The sequence below is a fragment of the Camelus dromedarius genome, chromosome 4 (genome assembly GCF_036321535.1).
Source record: "Camelus dromedarius isolate mCamDro1 chromosome 4, mCamDro1.pat, whole genome shotgun sequence".
Lineage (NCBI taxonomy): Eukaryota > Metazoa > Chordata > Mammalia > Artiodactyla > Camelidae > Camelus > Camelus dromedarius.
The window spans coordinates 37,130,911-37,150,963 of NC_087439.1; the positions used below are offsets into that span (position 1 = coordinate 37,130,911).

Genomic DNA, 20,053 nt, shown 5'->3' on the forward strand with positions numbered 1-20,053 from the left:
TTACAGGATAATTGGGAAATATAGTAAGTCTGCATTTAAAAATATTTGCTAGTGAATCAAAGGCAGGAACAAACTTAATTTTGAATTGATTTCCTACTTTTTAATGAAATATCTGCTTTTCTTTATCTTTTTCCTCTGTTCAACATTCCCTCATATTTTAACATCAATAAGCACTTTTTTTTTTAACCTTGCTGACCTCAAGCTTTTCAACTCATTACAATGGGATATGAGACAGTCTCCTTTTAGTTTTTATTGTTATACTGTTTTCTTTCATAAAGAAAGATCACCAATTTATAAAGTTAAGATAAACCCAGTGGAGACAATTAAGTCCAGTCTGAATTTAGCAGCTAAAAAAGGAATCTGCAGTTTGTGTCTTCAACTAATCAGAGCTTTCTCACAGGCATTAAAATGTATCATAGTTTCCGACTGTTGGATTTCTAAACCACAAGGTCTGGATAGTTTCCATATACATTATAATTGAAGTCAGACGGCTAAAATAAAGAGGAGGTCAAGTTTGCCTCCTCATACTTTATTACTTTCTAATCTTTGCAGATTATATATTTGGGCCTGCAGAATTTGTGCAGAATTTTGTGTTTCCCTAAAGAAAGCATTAGATATTTTATTTTCTTTACACAGTCAACAGTACAACCTGGAAAATGATCAAAGATCATTTGCCATCTGCACTGACTTTATAAGCTCCCACAGAAAGCCTATTTAGAAGCCTGCCCCAAAATTTCCACCCAGTCCGTTCTCACCTCCGTGTCTTCCTACTTAGAAACCTCTGCTTTCAAGCCCGTTTCTGCCTCCTCTGCTGCATCTCAGAGAAGTTTCCTAGAGAGCAGTCTGCCCCATTGTCCAAAATTTCTAATCTTCACACTTTCTGAGATTGAACTTCATTTTAACCCAGACCTTTCTAGTTTTCAGCTTCCATTTCCAGAGATTTATTAGTGTGCTATAAATACAGAACAGAGTAGCTATTTGTGTGGGTTTTCTTTTCTTTCTTTCTTTTTTTTTTTTTTGGTGTGTGTGTGGTAAGAGGTGGAAAATATTTCCTCATTTGTAACTTATTCTTGGTTTGACCTGTATCAGTAGGCAGATAAAGAGAAGAAGTTGGAAATCACATTAATCCTTGCATATCTCTCATGTGGATTTTAGAAAATTTGAGGGGAAAATGGATTATAATTGAGGAATTGAATCAAACTGAAATTTTCTCTCTAAATATAGATTTCTTCTACTCCAAGCACTAAGCATATGGTTTTAAGGCTATTAGGTTAAGAAGAAATTGCATGAAAGTTTAATATGTTTATTTGTGTTAATATTTCTACTCTCAATCAAATTTCCTGCTCTATCTGGTTTCTAAGAAAACAATACCTCAGCCATAACCCCCAATAAACACTATTTGATGAGGGCACTTAGTCTGCAAAGCCTTCAATTTATATCTAAATCTATTCATGCCACATCACTGGAGGTAGCACACACAGCAGCAAGAGCACTGCAAACAACACTTTCTTCCCTAATCCTAAGACTATTTTTGTTCTACAGTGGCTTTCCCTGGTGGGCTGCTGTCACGAATTGCAAAGATCTTAGAGTCCTAGTGACTTAGGGTACTATGAACCCTTTTCATGGAAATACAAACAGAGATGGGGAACTTAGATGGTGAGAAGTGTAGCAGTCATCTGACTTCGCTCCTTGGCAGGGAGTACACAATTTGGGCAATGGACATCTTGCTGAGAAAGGTCAGTTCCTGCAATAAAAAGCTAAAGTGTTCAAGGAGTAAACTTTAGAATCATTTTCTGATATAAATGGGTTTGCTTCCTTTCTTCCCATCAAGCCAATATTGAATAGGTTTTATAATATGTTGTCTAAGTATGGTATGGGCAAATGATCTCTTTACTAATGGGGCGTGTATTAAGCAGACATTACAGTTTGCTTAATATGGCATTATATTAACTACTGGGATGAGTACAAATAAAATATGATCCCTATGAGTGAAAGGATTATGGTGATTTGTTTTTAATGTGTGATATCCTGCTTTTCTTTGTGCTTTTCTAAATTCGAAACGTATTACTTTTAAGATCAGAAAAAAATTAAACATTGTATATTCTGTGAAAAATAACCTATATATATAGGAATGGAAAAAAATGGAAAGGATTTATACTAAATGTTAACTATGTTTATAACTAGGAGCTAGGATTTGAGGTGATTTTAATTTTCTTCATTATCATTTTTTATATTTCCCAAATTTTACATAATAAACTTGTATTAATTTTTAATGGGGGGGAACTCAGCAAGTGTGATTAGAAATAAAGAAATCAAGAAAAATTCTCTCTCAGACTTTTGTTTTCTAGCGTACTCTATTTTGTATATAGAAGCTCTTAATGATCATTTATATCACATAAGATACTCAATTTTACATCAGGTGATTCCCACAAATACAACTGTCCCTTGGTATCCATGAAGGATTTGTTCCATGACCTCTCCACATACCAAAATCTGAGGATGCTCAAGTCCCTTATATAAAATGATGTAGTATTTGCATATAACCTATACACACCTTCCCATATACTTTAAATTATCTCTAGATTACTTATAATACCCAATATGGTGTAAATGTTTATGTAAATAGTTGCTAGCATGAGACAAATTCAAGTTTTGCTTTTTTGGAACTTTCTGGAATATTTTTCCAAATATTTTCGATTGAATCTACAGAAGTGAAACCTGAAGATATGGAGGGCTGATGGTATCTTCAACCTTATTGCTTAGTACTTACCAATGGCTCCCTGAACCAGTTAAAGTTTTCTAGCCTCTTGCTTGGGGTTATTCAAAGTCCAGTTTGTTTATGCCAGTATTGCCAGTATTTTCCTTAAAAATACCTTGGCCTAGACAGTATGATATTTTGTGTGTCAAGCTTGAGATCCTTGAGATCTAAGGGCTAGTAAATTGCCCTGCTCAAAATTCTCTCTTCAGCGAGGATCAGCAGGGTATTAGAGAGGTTATGCTCCAGAGGTGGCCACCACAAGGCCCTCTGTGATCCAAAAGCCATACCTGAGGCTTTGGTCATTAGCAAAGTGAATTTCAGAAATAAGTTTACATCAGCAAAATTAGATGCTTGTTTATCAGCAAGATGTTAGAAATGGGCTTTTACTGGTAAAAATTCAAGTTATTCAAGACGTGAGGAATAGCTAAAAATACTTAGCGACACTCTCACTCCTCATGAAAGGGTAGTAGAATCTCGTGAAGCTGGTAGTCTGTATCATTAGAAATGTATCTGTGGCCTGATCTCTAACTGGTCCCATGTCCAGTCTTTGGGTCAGGTATTGGGACTGCCTTATGCCACTTACAATGGGAACAGAATGAATCCTGCCTCTGGAACATCAGCACAGTTACTTTAAATGAAACTTCCACACAAGATGGTCATTGGAACACCTAAAGGGACAGACTACTGGGATGTTGTAAGCTTACAAAACAGATTGTATGACATGTTTTGTGCCCATTTCAATGAATGTTTAATAAATGTGTATCTGGAAAGACTGGTCTGAATTTTGCATTCATTATACTCTACTATCAAGGTTGTGGGGAGTAGCTAAGAAACAGTCGCCTGAAAAAGAACTTAAGAGTTTGTATATCCAAATTAGCTTAGTTAGCGTGCAATGAAGTTTTGTATATTAATTTCTAATGCTAAAAAATGAAGTCTAATATATCTGAAATTATACAATAGATGCTTAATAAATGAATATTTATGGAACACATGTATTGTATTTTACATCAGGTTCCCAGCACACTAAAATGGGACTTCACTTCCTTTAATGAGGAAAACATAATAGTGAGTATGCTAATACAAATCTGGAAAATGTAAAATGTTCAAACATTTAAAACCTCATTCAAAATCTTACCTCCCAGAGGTAACAACGATGATCTTTTCTGTCTACTTTTTGATATAAATAGTATATTTTTTACCCTTTTAAAATTTGCCTTTCTTCTCACTTAATATATTATAAACATTTGCATGTTCTTTTCATGCATACTGTTTTTTAAATCTTAATGTTCAGGGGCTAAATTCCAAATCAAGATCAACAAAAGTGATGACACTGGGGATCTTTACCTTTTTCTGACTTTCACAGAAATGCATTTAATGTTTAACCATTGTGTGGTATGACTATAGCTTGAATTACACTTCTATTCTTAATTTAATAAAATTTATGTTAATTATATTAATTAAATATGCTAAGTATATGATATATTCATATATTAAGCCAGGTATGAACAGTGAATTTTACCAGATGCATTTTCAGCACCTATTAAGATGATCACTTATTTGACTAAATATAGAGAGTTCCTAGTAATGATCCAAACTTGTACTCGTTGAAGAAATCCTACGTTGTCAAATATGTTATTTTGAGGTAGTGTAATGTAGTGGGTTAAGAAAGTGAGCTCTAATGGGTTCATATATTGGATCTTTTACTTACTTGTTATATAAATTTGGGCAAGTTATTTTACTTCTCTGTGTCTCCATCTCCCCATTTAGATAAAATGGGCATAGTAACAGGACCCACTTCACAGGCTGTTGTAAGGATTAATTAATAGAAATCACTTAGGACATTATCTGGCACATGATAAAACACTATATTAGTGTTTGTTATTATGTCACTTATTAGTATTAACATTTTCACATGTCTAGTCATGAAGTTGGCTGATAATTCTTTGTGCTATCTTTGACAGGCTGTGATATCAGAACTAGACTAGTTTGTGAAACCAGATGCTTGCATTAGCTCCCATGTAATGGAATGCAAGCTCTTGCCTGTACTATTGAAACACATGGTAATGATCTCTTTTTAAAAATATAAAGTAATTCACATACAGTATCAGATACGTAGTTCCCATCTTTTTCTTGGAAGAAATTCTTTGTCAACTTTTCCATTTTTTTCCATGGCTATTGGATTACTGGATTTCTATGTATTAAATCAACTGTAAACTAATTTATATTTCTCTAAAAATTGTTCACTTTAATAATTTCATGTAGAATAGCATAGAATTATGCATAGGCTTCTTACCAATTAAAAATTTCTCCATTAAATGGGTTTCATATTCTATAATCCCTTACTCAGGTTTCATTTTAAGTATCTGTTGTCTTTTCTGTTTTCATGATTTAGTCATCAGTAGATTTTTTTTCTTATATTTTGTGGTTTTATTTCTAGAGATATACCTCTAGGATTTATCAGTTCTACTGCTTTTCTATTTTCTAGTTCATTAATTTCACTTTTATCTTTATTAGGTTCTTTTTTATGGTTTCCTTGTATCTATATTGATAAATATTTTCACTCTTAGGTGAATGCTTATTTTCATTATTTTTGTTTAATAATGAAAGCCCTTAAAGCTATTAATGTACCTCCAACTATAGCTTTGGCTATATCTCATGCATTTCAGAATGAGTGTTTTTATTATCATCCATACAGTTTCAATTTACTTGCCAAAAGACTCCTTAAAAACACTAAATTTACAAGTGGAGAGGATTTGATTTCACTGCTAATGTAACCTGTATAATTATACCACTTTGGAATTTTAGGGTTTTGGGTTTTTTTTGGCTTAGTATCAACTATTTTAAGTGATCCAGGCAAAGAGCTTGAAGACGAAGTATATATAGACTTTTTAATCTACAAAGAAAATATTATTAAACCAACTTTAATTACACTATGCACATATTCTATATTATTTCTATTTTGCCTGTCTCATTTGTTGATAAATGAGATGAGCATTTAAAGTCTCCTATTACCATTATTTACTGGAAATTTTTACTAATTAATTTTTTGCCTTATATATTTTGAAGCTATTTATTTTAAATGCATAAATTTCTTGACTGTAATAACTTCATTGTAGATTGTACCTTTAATCAAGGGTAAGTAGATCTCATTTAATGCATTTTTATTTTTACTGTATTTTATCTAATATTAATACTGTGACTCTAGCTTTTTTGTTCACATTTGCACAATATAATTTTGCCCATTCTTTTAATTTTTCCATTCTAGTTTTTGTATTACATTTGTGATTATCAACTCAATCCTATTTAGGTTAATATGGGACAAACACATAACATAAACAAGTGAAGTGGTCAAGGAGTACTAAATTAGAGACCACAAAAAATTGGAGGGTGATGCCCTATTTTGCTGTCCACTGGCTGCTCAGCACTAACTAATTATTGCTGCAATATGAAAATGTTGCCAGTAGTTTTAATTTAAAAGAAGGGTCAAAAATACAGACTTTTATCAAAATGTCTTGATTTTGAAACACTTTGTGGCTTGTTCCTTCCAGGAGAAGGTGATTTCTTTTCCATAATTTTGCCTGGTATACAATAAATCCTTGATTTATAGAGTTTGCTCTTTGGGCCGAAAAGGTACTAATTGGCAAGACTTGTTTCTGGTCTCTTTGAACAGCATATAGTTGGATTTCACTACTGTACACATTTGCAGACTTGGACTTGTATGTACTGATAAGGGACACATTCGGTCTTCTGCCATCTTGCTTTATTCCTGTCTTCATGCTTTGTTATTTTATTCCTTTATAATTTGCTGTATGGGCCTTCTTTTCACCCATTACATATTCAGTAGATGAACACCCTTTTTGCAGTTTTAAAAATGTACGCAATTTGTGTTTCTAAATTTCTAGATTTTCAGGAATTTATTATGCTTTCATTTTTCACAACCATTTTATCTCTTTACATCCAGTTTTTAATTTATAAACAGTTAAATAGCTGGTTTTGTTAAAAATAGTCTTCCTTCTCTTTCAGAATTTAGGATAATTTCATTCTAAATTTAGGATACTTTCACAATTTCATATATTGCATTATTGAGACTGGGGCTATGTTTTTATGTTATGTATTCTTTGTTCTAATTCTTTAAAAACAAAATACCTATTCATGTATTTCTGATTTTTATTCACCTCTCAACTGGAATATGCCTTTGAAATTTTTTTTCCAAGAAGGGAGCATAAATAGTATCAATTACTACCTTCACAAATGAAAAACCACATAACTAAAATGAATACAATGCACACATTTTCTACCTCAAAACTTTTTAGATGTCAGTTTTTAAAGTGCCTTCTTACATTTAATGCCCTAGAGAAGAGGGCTAGTTGGATATTCTTTGTGTTTTGGTAACTGTTTTATTTCTACTATTTTTCTTTGAGGTTTTTTTGGGGGGTGGGGGTTGAGTCAAAGTGATCAGGAAAGTACTCACTAGGATATGTCCAGGTAGTCATTTCTTTTCCATAATTTTGCCTGGTATACCCTGAATCCTTGATTTACAGATTTGGGCCTTCTTTTTGGTTCAACAAATGAAGGGTAAAATTAATTGTGATGTTGAATTCCATTGTACCCATGATCGTCCCCAAAGCTTCAGAAAAAAATCTCCTCCTATGATAGCAACACCTGGCTCCTATTTCTCCGCATTATCCTCAAGGACATCAGGAAAACTGCTCAGGAGCCCTCCTACCTCAACGTCAAGATCACAGTGGCTGACTCTGAAACGTCTCTGATCACTTCCTTACTGCCCCAACTTACTGCCCTTCTTCAATGTGGTTTTCCACCAGAGGGTCCGTGATAGCCTTATAACTAGTTGCCCTGCATCTACCTACCATGTCTGTCTGTCTTTCTCTTTCTCTCTCTCTCTCTCCCCCGACACACACACACAAACACACACACTTTGTTTTTGTTTGTTTGTTTTCTGCTTATCGATTTAAGATCAAACTCCTTCCCTGGCAAGACAAAACATTCCAATTTCATATCCAAATTCCATTTTCTAGCTAGGTTGTATGGCTCATTTCTCTCTGACCATATCTGTATATTTTGGTCTCAGTTTCTTTGCTTAGGTTCTATTTTCCCTGGATCCTTCTCCCATCTTACCTTTCAAACGTTACCTTACTTCCAAAGAACATCCTTCTTCATAACATTTTCCCCAATTATACCTCCCCAAAACACTTTCTCCCTCCTCTGAATTCCCATGGCCTCTCTTGGCCTATGTTCTATATTTTTCACCATATCTTTCTTCTCCTCACTGTTGGACTTCATTACACCACACAAAGGGTGGTGACTCTGTCCCCCTCATCTCTGATCTCCCTCATAGTGTCTTGCACATAAAAATTCTTGATGTTGAATGACTGTTAAAGTACTGAATGATCCTTTTAGAGAATAAAACATGTCAATTCTGAATACCTAGAGGACATCAAATTTAGCATAGAAGATCTCATTCTGAAAGTATTACCTGAACTGGTCCATTAAAAAGTGAAGAAATTCCTTTATTTCATTCATATGACTGAAGCTAGGAAGGTGTCCTCCAAGTGCTTGACAGAATCTCTCGGCTTCTTCCCAGTTCCTCTTTCTTACAATTCTTTCTACGTGAAATAGCTTAACAAAATATAATGTTAATTTGTTTTCTGGTATAATCATAAAGTATTCATAACTTTATAGTCAATCACAGTCAAGAATGTTGGCCCCTGAAATGAATCTTTACAGGTGTCATAAAGACAGAGGTAAAGGCACACATACTGTGACACAGAAAGTGCCCACTAAAGGCCAGCACAGGTGCCAGCCCCTGCTATCAGGCGGATGGCCTTCCTCAGCCAGCCTGGGGAACCACGCCAACATGATACCATATTCTCCTGCCTCGCAAGGACCTTAAGAGATAAAATGACCAGCAGGCAAGGTTGTAAAGAGCACACATGAATGCTTTGGGAGAAGACTTCTGCAAAGAAACGTGCTAACAACATAATTTTGAACATAATACATTGAGACATGCACAAGTTCAGGATTATTTTCTGATAAGAAGACTCAAAGGGCAGACTGCACTGGTGTGCGAATGTTCACAGGAGGTAGCAAAACAAAACTTGCCACTTTGGACTGTTTCTTTGGTTTGTGATGACTGATTTTATGCCAAAGGAGCCATAGTCATTTTAAAAGAAGAAGGAGCAGATGACACAATGGTAGGTTGAGTTACTGGTCCTGATTCTTCAGTGCCTACTATATAGTTATGTGTTCTTGCCATCATGGCCTCCTGGTGGATGAAGTGTACATCCCTGTGCCTTGACTTGGGGCTCAGCCATGTGACTTGCTGTGATCGATGGGGCAGTAGTGTAAGTAAAGTGAGCAGAAACCTGAAATATGCTTATGGGTTAGGCTTGCTTCTCAGGTTCTAGTAACTGAGTAAGAAGAAAACAAGCCCCTGCCAGCTGTTGCCGCTTCGGCCTGAGACCCAGGTTGAAGGGCAGCAGACCCCAACTTACAGCCTGGAGCCCAGCACAGCTGAAAGCAGAGCTGACCATTCAAGCCCCAACGCGATCAGTCACACCCTATCTGACCTAGAGATCTGTAAGCATGTGACTAAATGTTTGTTGTCACAGCCACTGAACTTTGGGATGGTAAGTAACAATTTCTTTGTGGCAACAGTTGATTGATTGATACAGACCCTAAAATAAATTCTTTGACTTGTAAAAGGTGATAAGACAACAATAATTAGAGGGATTTGAGAATCATAAGCAAAGTATCAGCATGGCATGCAGCTCACCCAACTTCCCAGAACCAAAGAACTCTAGGAAAGAGCCAGTTCTCACTCTGGCCCTGCTCTTTGGGGTAGCACATAAGTTTGCATGGGAATGAGTTATCCAACACCAGAGGTTCGACGATGTCCTGACAAGGACTCTGTGCTCCCAAACACTTTGGTAGGTGAGGTATGTGTCTGGGGAGGAGCCTAGTTTGTACAAGGACCTGGACTAGGATAGTAGAGAGATAACTTCATTCAAGGATTGAATGAGAATATTACTTTACCTTATAACAAGAAAGACCTGAGGGGAAACTATGCCAGCCTTCAGGACAGGGGTCTTCAGGCTTGGGGGCTGCTTTTTCAGGCTTAGGGGGCTCACTTATTTTCTTGCAAATTGAAAGTGCTCTGAAGCTTCTGCAGTCTTTTACCTCCCACTTTCCAAGAGACTTTCCAGTAGCCATGGCCACACACCCTCCTGGAGAAGCTGGGGTTGAATTAAAAAGTATAATTAAAAATTACATTTAAAAATTAAAGTCCAAACATTTTCTAGTGCCTACACTCTATGTTTGACTCAAGGTGAGGAGAGAGAGTAGGAAAGCAAATGGAGGAAATAAATGTGTTGTTCACAATAGTAATGATGATGGTAATATAGAGGAGTGTTTACTTTTTGCTGGGTACTATTCTAAGAGGGTTAAGTGAATTGATCCTCACAAAAAAACTATAGAGTAGATTCTACTGTCATACTGAGGTACAGCGAGGATTCGTGATTTGTCCAAGGTTGCATGTTAGTAAATGGTTGACCCGGGATTGCAATCCAGGCAGTGTGTGTGCAGAGCTGTACCCTAAACCACAATGATGCTCAGAATAGCCTAAGTCGCTCATAGTCACCTGACAACTTTCAACAGTTTTTAAGCACCTTAGTAAACTTCAAAACAAAACTCTCCCAGGTTCAGATCCAAAGCCAGGGCTGGTCCGATAAAGGTAGAAGGAGGTGTGTAGGTAACATACATTTGTTTACTATTTATTTTACAGCAGCCAGAATTTTATTTATTCACGACAACATTTAACGACAGTTTGTACTGCCAGACCCATTTCCAGAGGGAGAATGAGTGGCTTGCCCACAACCATAGTTAGTGAATGGTGGTGTCAGAACTTGAACCCAGATTTGTCCGGCAAAATGCCATTCTCCCTTTTCCATTCCGTCACACTGTCTAAAGTGGGCACAGGACAAGAAGAGCACATGTTGCAAAGTGATGAGAACAACTTCCATTCCATCACACAGAAAAGCTGTATGGTTTCATGTCTCATCATACATAGACAGCAAGAGGAACAAGGAACTGGGAAAAACAATGCTGTGTTACCCTGGAAGGGGGTGCTATGCTCCCCTGGTCTGCCCCCTACCCATGTCTTGCCTACTGCAGACCAAGCTGGCTGAATTTGGGAGTAATAATGGTAAAGAGGGCTTAAGGGCAGTCTTTCTGGCTACAGGACTGAGAGAATAGACGTTATAGCTCCTTCCTGAGCACCCTTCCAACCACTGAGGCTTATCCGTGAAGAATGTGACATTGACTCTAGGACATCTAAGTGTCTATAAAAGAAATCATGTGTTTTCTCTACCAGACTTCCCTAATTTAAGATGAAATTTAACCTGGATTAGCATCTGTATCCTCCATCTTCTACAAGTAAAAAAATGAGCTTGTTATTATCAGTGGCACTTACTTTATGTGATGACCCTATGTTACAAATTTTATGGGCATAATCTATTTCAAATATTGTGCTTAACTACACACTCACACATTCGTTTCTCTGTGATAAAAAATGGTCTTCATGATCACATTATACAAACACAAGAAAATATAAATAATTCAGAGAAAGAAAAGTCAAATGCTTTACAACTGCTGTCTCATACAAAGCCAAAATTCTCTAACAAGCATTGGATTAAAAACCAGGAGATCTGGATTTTACCAATTCAATAACCAGGTAACCTTTGTCAAGTAAATCACCTTTCTAAGCTTCTCTGCCTTCTTAACTCTAAAATCAGAAGGGACTTCTGAAGCCTTTCCTGGCTCAAATGTTCTGATGCTATGGCTAATTATGGTCAGTACTTTTAGGCTGGTTAAAGAAGGATAAACTAACTTCCAGAATAAACAGAATCTACATTGCCTCCTTAATTCTCACCCACTGAGAATAGTGGAAATAAACACACTCAATTTTGGAGAAAGAGGTTAGGAGGCAGAGAGATGAAAATGTAAAATGCTCCACAATGAAGATTCCAGATGCTGTTTGAGACTTACATGGAAAAGATAAAAATGTCGCACTGACTCTTCTAGCTCTGTGCCATTAGGTGGTGGTTTTTGAGAACCAAGTTTTCTGGTTTTTGTTGGGCAGTTTCCGAGGATTTCACAGGGAAGATGCAGTCACTGCTTCTATTTATGGTTCCGTAGATAGACTCTGTGACAGCCCTGAAGATCATCACCCCCTTCATATTTCAAAGGTAAGTGAAGACCAGATTTGGGAGGAGAGCTGCATCTCCCAAGTCACTGTGTTCTGCTACTTTAAGGGCCAAGGCACTCACCTGGCTCAAGATAATTCCAGTTGGAAAAGGTAACAGCCCGCTTTACTCCACCGACACTTGCCCAGCTATACTCTCCACTTGCATCTGTATCTCTCAGGCCAGTCCAGAAGTATTTGCCTGGAGACTTAGTATACTTTTTAATCATATCATTCAGGTATTCTTGCTCAAATCTACAAAACGAGAGTCAAATCAGTAGGTGTTTTCAGAATGGCTGAATTACTATATAAATTGAAGATGCACCTTTTTTGTTTTTCTTTTTTTCTTAACTTTTTTTTTTATTGAGTTATAGTCATTTTACAATGTTGTGTCAAATTCCAGTGTAGAGCACCTTTCTCTTATGAAGATTATTTAGAAAAGGAACTAGGAGTTAAAAGTTCACTAGTACATGTTTACGGATGGTCACACCTGCTAGTTATAGTCAGATTGCAGTTGGTTCCAAAAGGGACCTCATCCTTGTAAATCTTGTAACAGGTTTCTCCATGCCTTTTCCAGTCCTGTATCAGAGGAAAAATACCATCATACTGTCTTCCAGATTTGATTATGTCCCCCTCTGACATGCAAGGTTCTGCTACGTTGGTAATGTCTTACAACTTACAGAAATGAAGGACATGATGAGGGTGGGATACAATTTCATGGATAACGTCCATAAGACTGGGAGCCTGTGTCAGACAGCGGGTATGTCCTAATTTTCTTTACCCCCTAGTGCCTAGCTCATCATAAGAGTATAACAGTCATTGGTTCAATGATTTTTGAATAAGAATAATATAAGTAGAAGTAAGAAATCAGCATTGAGGATAGTAATCATATACATTTTTATAGAAATTCATTAGTAAGTAATTTTTTTCCTATAACTCTTCTTTCTTTTCTAAGAATGCTGATACACTATGACTCATTCATTGCCTTCTGGCTTGCTCTAATGTCAATGAACAGAAGCTAGTGAATTCTTCTATTTCCCAAGTCTAAATTGTTTAAGTCTCAACTACCATCTCTAACCAAGAAGGTATAATACTGCTTAGAAAAATTTATACAGGGGTTTTACGTACCTCATCTGGAGGACACATCTTATCAGATCTTGTATCATTCAATTTTTGTCCCTTTTTCTTACATACATATTTAAGTTTCTCTTCACATGATTGGACCTTCCACTGACCTAGCTTTTAAAAAACAGAAAATAATTTTTCCCACAAGAGAAATTATCTGCCACATATTTAGAACTTAACTCATTTTAATCAAGATAGCTTCTTCTCACATCTAAAGGGAGGGAGAGGAGGAGGAGGAGGGGAAGGAGGAAAGGGAGGGGGAGAGAATGAATATAAATGAATGATTAAATCTGAGAACAGACTCCTAGAAAATGCTACCCCCAGGCCTGGAAGCCTATTATTTCAGCATCACCTCAAGGTCACAGTGGGGATGAATTTCATTTTCTTATGAGAGTAACAATAAAACCATCAAAGGACACTTAGTATAGAGGTTGAAGAGAGAAGGACCCAGCTCACAAAGAGCTGCCAGTGCTCTCGTCGTCCTCCATGACACGGCCAGAGTTTGTCCAGAGGTTCACAACTTTTGGGCAGGTCACCTAACCACCCTGTCTCAGTTTCCTCATATGTAAGGTGAGGATGGTGATTAGAATAGTTACTCTCTAAGAATTTTAGAATCAAAAGTTTCTTCTAACTGTACTTCAGTCTAGATGTGAAAGTTCTGTCTTTCAAATATGCTACTTAATATTCGTTTTGCTTAAGTCACTCTGCTTTCTTCCAATTAAATTTTAGTAAGTCACTTGTGATCAGGGTCAGTTTTGAACGTTGGAATGCTGTCTAGGTATGCCATCAGTTTGCTCTGGCCTATGGGACCTCATTTCTATCTTTGACACTCTTTTAAAGATATCCTGTGTATCCTCTTAAGTAGAATAGCAAATGTGATACCCTTTTAAATTCAGCTTTACACCTTTCTAAATACACCTTTACTGTGGAAACACTTCTAAACAGCCCTACCATTTATTGCTTACATTTAAGTCTCTCTAGAAGTTTGGGTGACACAATCAGCCTCCTAGAAACAATTAGGAGGCCACAGGAAAGTGGTACAAACAAAAATATAGGGGTGCATACGTCCTTTTGGCTCAAGATATAGCTTATTTTGGACTCTTAACTGAAGCATGTTCAATAAATATTTATGCATTCTATAGGCGTAAGATGTTCTCTGAACAAAGTCAGACCTAATATTTTTTAAAACAAATATTATTTTACTTCTCCAAGTAGTATTAACATTACACTTGATCTAAACATGAGAAGATAGGGTTTTTCAGGTTAAACTGTGGCTACACATTAAATATTGCCCTGATGGTCCTGGGAGAAAGCAGCTTATCAGAACCAATCCGGCACAAGAACTGGAGCTCTAAAGGGATTCTCTTGATCTGTTTCACACCAGAGCAGATGCTCTCCAACAGGAACTGGACTGCTGCTTTAGAGGTTGCTTCATTTATCTTTTTCAGCAGCTCCTACAAAGACAATCTACAGTGCTGTTACTTTTATTTCCCAGTTCAAACAAAAATACCGCAACCAAAGTCATCTTCATGTTATTATTAGACTACTGGCTGTAACAATGAGGCTATAAATAAACCCAAGGCGGTTTCCTACCTCTCCTGAATAGGAAACGCAGTTGGGAGTCTTATTGTAGGGAACATCTGGCTCATTCTCATCCCAGTAAGTTAGAGTAACTTCAGTACCATCTGACCACTGAAATAGAGTCGGTGTATTTATGTTCCTGAGGCCTGTCCATATTTCTTCTTTGGCATCTGAAAGAAAAATGTTTTATTGGTTTGGTTATCAATTCCATACTTTAATATGTACACTGTTACTGATTTTTACATTCTGATATGGGGTGTGAAGAGCCTAGAAGGTTTTAGTTCAGAAGATGTTATTCTTAACTAATCTATAAAAATGCTGACAAGTTAGGCAGGCCCGGTGACGAGGGCTTTTCAGGTCACTTATGCAGGTCGAGTACCCAGCGGGAAGAGCTGTGCTATGATCCGTAGGCTGAGGCTTCCTGATACCTGGTTTAGATAAAACTTGCTTTATGGGAAATAATGACATTCTACAAATACAATTATAGATACTAGAATTAAAATGGGAATATTGTCCAGCCCTGCCATGGAATGGCTATACTGTCCTCCCAGGTGAAACAGCTGGCACCACACTGGCACGGAACAGGTGTTATTTGCTATTACTGTTGGAGAATCCTAGGACAAGGTTACAATGTGGCTGTCTAGTGTTTTGTTCTTCATTCTTCAGCTTTCAAGTAATTACAAAAGTGAAATAACCATCACTTACGTGTTTGGAGCAATTTGAATAGTATTTAGCTTATAAATTATTCAATCAATGGTTGTACTGCCAAATTGGTAGCCACTAGCCACCTGTGGCTATTTAAATTTGTAAATCAGTTAAAATTAAATAAAGTAAAACTTTAGTTCTCCAGTTGCCCTAGTTACATTTCAAGGGCTCAAAAGCTGCAAGTGGCTGGCGGCTACTGAACTGGACAGCACAGATTAAAGAGTGGGTCCAGCACTGCAGAAAACTTTATCGGACAATGCTGATGTTCAGGATCAAACTGCAAGCTTCTCATTCCTGCTAAGTGCCTGAAAATAGAGATATTTTTAAATGTTTCAAACCTCTCAAAGAGAGTATTTTAAAAACTTACCCCCATTATGGAGTTTTGTGACAACCACCTCCACATCTGCTAAAGAATGAATGCTGATGAGGTCACTGCTGAAAGTTTTGCATTTCATACGTGCCTTCCCCCAGGAATCACTTTCATTTACCAGCAGATAGCAAAATCCATCATTTGGCAGCCAGTCTGCTGCATCACAGCGGGTATCGGAGTATGTCCAAACATCTGAGGGAAAAGAAGCTATTTATATTCTAGTAAAGACATATCTACCTTGAATCAATAACACTGCAAATCCTTCTTTCTTGAATCATAGTGTTCTGGAACACTGGAGAATGTGATGTCAGATAGCACAGTGACATGAATTTATGTGCTGCCTAATGTGTACACAGTATCATAAGAGTGACTGCAGGGATTCAGGATTTGTTAGGTTCCTCTCCATTCTCTGTCTTTGAGAGATTATGAAGTTGAGCCTCTTTTTCATGTATGGTCAGCTTAGCAAGGGAATGTTCATTAATGTCCACTGCTGAACAAAGAACAGGCAGAAATTTAAGGAACAGAGTAAGACATTTATATACTTCATATCCAAAAAATGGCAGCATATCCAAATGGACCTCTTCCTTCCTCCCCTCTGCTAGACCTGTAGTCCTCGTGGAACAAGGGATTCATTGTTTTGACTATAATAAAACTCACTCAAGTGATGGTCAAGAAAGATTAAAGAAAAAGAGTGAGGTAAAAACCATATAAAATATTTCTACCCCTCTTAACAGAACTAGAAAGTAGTTCAATTATTCAGGCTTCATGGATTTGGAACCATTTGGAATGTTGGTTATAAGAAAATACAGTATCTTAAAAATGTGGTCAGTTTGTTTTTTTCTAAAGGATAAAATTCAGATTTAGCTTCTCACACTTGCAAAGTAACTTAATTAACTTTAAGGTTCTGAAATAGCACTTACTATATTTTACAATTATAAGAAAGGAACAGAGGGGAAAAACACCCATAATGGAACTTAAAATAATTATTCTCATATTCTAGTCTTTGTCTCTATGAATACATGTTTTCACAAGATTAAAATGATAAGAACACATATGAGTTTGTTCTGCTTTTTGTATTTTCCTGCTGGCACACTTATTTTAATAAGTGCATATTATTCAATCATGTGGAAACATCATGATTTACTTAATAATTGCTACTACAGGGTATTTATTTGATCCATCATCAGTCACCCTGGTTTATTTTCATCTGTGCTGTCGTTTCTGCTCTGCCTTTTGTTGTATGGACTACATTTGGTTTGAATCAACTTGGAAGATGAATGTTCATTTTCCCCTATTATTTCTTAATCTAAAAAATTGGCTTTATGTGCCTATTTGGATGATACGAAATTTTATGCTTCATTCTCTTCCCCCAACATTTCTTAAAGCAAGACATTTTAAAACCTCCTCTTTTTCTCCCAGTTTTAAGTATTAGTTTTTCTTATTCAGTGAGGATTTAATCAAACACCAGGTATACGGTGGGCCCTGTGCCAGACAGTAAGGGCATTTCTCTTCTCTATTCTTTCAAAGACTCCTCGAACTTTTCTGCACCTCAAAAGCTTCAGCTGTCCTGTGTCTCACCCCAAACTCCCTGAGAAAAACTCCTCTGTGTACGTATTTCATCCATCTGTACCACTCCTTTCCCCTTGATTTAGCAACACAAAGACCTAAAGAACCAGCCTGGAAGAAGGAGAGAGGTGGATGGGTGGGCTCTGGGCGGGGCAGGGGGGTAGAAAAGCCTAGGAACGTGCCTGTGTCCATCATTTTTCACTTCTCACAGAGGCAGTGGCTCTCATACTTGAGTCTGTGTCAGGACCCCCTGGAAGTTTGTTTTTTTTTTTTTTTAAACATAGATCACTGGGGCCCACCCTTAGAGTTTGATTCAGTACATCTGGAGTAGGTCCTAAGCATTTGCAATTCTAACAGGTGCAGATGAAGCTGATGCTCACGGTCTGGGGAACCACTGCTCCAGAGCAAGACAAACCACCTGTGAACAGAAATCTATTTCCTGTCTAGACCACCTCTGCCTTCTTATGGGCATATACCAAACCAAAGCCTTATTCACGCATAGTTGATAGTCTCTAACACAGGGTCAAAATCAAAGGTTTTCCTGCACTGGCAGTATCAGGTGAAAGAGAGGGAAATGAGGTATCTGGAATGATTTACTTGACTTCACAAAACTAATTTCGAGACCTCTTCGTCAGAGAAGTGAGGAGGTACCTGTCAACTGCGCTGTATGATTTAGCGATTTCTTGCAGATGTAGGGCAGCTGGGCCTCACAGGAAAAGCCCTGCCACAGACCTGAGTCAGCATCCATTCTTGCACAGCTCGATCCGCCGATTGTAGGTGTGCTCCGCATACCTTAAACAGGAGGATTTCCAAAGAGTTACAAGAAGGAGGTTAGGGCCAGGATGGTGGTTAGAAAAATTAATTTGTATTCCTAATTTTCAGCTTTCATGGAAACTCATAACATAGTTAACACTGTTTCCAAAGTTGAAATGTATTAGCCTCCATGGACAATCATGTGCTGATTTATGTCTTCTCAAATATAGGATACAGGGGGGAAACATTCTGAAATGTTGGAGTTAATTAAAAAAAAACAAACAAATTCAAACCTCTGCCCCTAAACAACTTGTATGCCATATCCTGTGGTCAGTAGCTCTTAATTGCTACCCTGTACAATAAAAATACTAACTTCTGATTCCGTCATGCCTTTAAGGTCTGGAATTAAAGATTGAATAATCTTTAAAGATTCTATTTACTGAGATAACAGAGAATTTATTTACTACTAATAAAATTCTCTTAATGAAAATGACCTATATACTGGTATTTCATTGTGCTTAACTCGTTTTTCTTGTATGAATACACAATACTTTTGTACTGAAGTTAGTGTTACCTTTTACATTCCATATTTGTCAGAAGCCTAAGATTTTATTTTTTTAAAAAAGCATCTAAACCTTCTTTTTGGGGGAAAAAAACCTTTTGGCTAACTAGGGTTTTGTTTTATTCACTATAAAATTTTCTTTAAAGTATTTATTTGTGTATTAAACTAGAACCATTATGTTGTCAGTACTTGTGGGCTGCAGTGGAAGACTCTAAGAGTTTGATTATGAGGGACTATTTCCATATTAGACTTATGCTGCAGATGAGACACAACATGGGTCAGTCATAGACATGTCAGGTCCTCTTAGGGACACAGAATGGTTCCTGGGCCATGGAGGGGGGCTCATTCTGCTCCTACCTAAAAATACAGGGTCCCTCTAAAGATTAGGAACAAATGCTCAGTTGGCCCTCGTAAGGGTCAACTTGGCTATAATGGTATCACAATAAAGAAGGTCTTTGGAAACAAAATTTTGCTGAGAGGTAACCATAATAAAGAGTTGTCAAGGTTTAGAATTTGTATCAGCTCTCAGGGAGTGGGACGCTTTTATTTTTTTTTTGAAGCTAATGCTTTGTGCACAGGAAGTGGAGGAGGGAGCAGTTACCTGGTTCCCAGTTGAGAAAGTTTAATGGCTTGTGGTCTGACCATTCCCAGCCTCTAGCAGAGTACAGCTGATTTAAACCAATCCAGAAAATTCTGGTAATGCCTTCTTTTTCTGTAAGAATTAGACAATTTTAAAAAGTGAAAAAATTACTTGTTATTTTCTAAGACTTCAGTTTCCACTAATAGCAAAAATATCTGAAGGCTTTGATTATAAGGCAGGAACACTGTAGGAGGCTGTCAATCGAACAAAGGCAGGTGATGCTGAGAGGCAACAAAATTTCAGTCTCTTGAGAAAGCCAGAGGCTGCTCAGTTAATTCAATTCTGCTTTCCCATTAGCTTGTCCAATTCCCTTTCATCTAAGGTAAGGACAGAATCTTCTCAGAGTAGCTGTTTCACTATCTTTTTAACCCTCTTGTACTGATATGGAAAAAGCAGATTCCATTCCATACCTAGATTTTGAAGGCGTGATTACATTTCAGACCGGCAGTTTAAATTCATTAAGCACATATTATTTGCCAGGTGCTAAGGATGTAAAAACCAAAACAACAAAGTCCCTGCCTTCATGAGGATTTCGATCTAGTAGAAGGAAACAGATACGGGTCCCCAAAATGGTGAAGAGTTACCAGTACTGTTTCAGAAATAAGTGCAGAGCTGTTTCATAGGCAAAGGATATACAACTCTAGAGCCCAAAGGAGACATTAAGGCCAGAGAAACAGAATGGGACACACACACACACACACACACACACACACACACACACACACACACACGTG

General features: G+C 37.1%; 1 protein-coding gene across 4 annotated transcripts in view; it reads right to left on the minus strand.

The window, feature by feature from the left end:
• Positions 1-20,053, minus strand: part of LY75 (lymphocyte antigen 75) — a 104,366-nt gene that overhangs the window by 68,616 nt on the left and 15,697 nt on the right. For all 4 annotated transcript variants that reach the window (XR_010380589.1, XM_031451515.2, XM_064484833.1 and 1 more), the window contains exons 5-13: positions 19,281-19,391; positions 18,016-18,156; positions 15,796-15,990; positions 14,736-14,893; positions 13,146-13,256; positions 12,508-12,596; positions 12,103-12,272; positions 9,812-10,011; positions 8,253-8,395 (exon numbers count right to left, since the gene is read on the minus strand). Coding sequence is in view for 3 of the 4 variants with exons in the window: in XM_031451515.2 (XP_031307375.1) it covers positions 8,253-8,395; positions 9,812-10,011; positions 12,103-12,272; positions 12,508-12,596; positions 13,146-13,256; positions 14,736-14,893; positions 15,796-15,990; positions 18,016-18,156; positions 19,281-19,391 (1,318 nt within the window). In the remaining variant the exon portion in view is untranslated. The remainder of the gene's footprint in view (positions 1-8,252; positions 8,396-9,811; positions 10,012-12,102; positions 12,273-12,507; positions 12,597-13,145; positions 13,257-14,735; positions 14,894-15,795; positions 15,991-18,015; positions 18,157-19,280; positions 19,392-20,053) is intronic.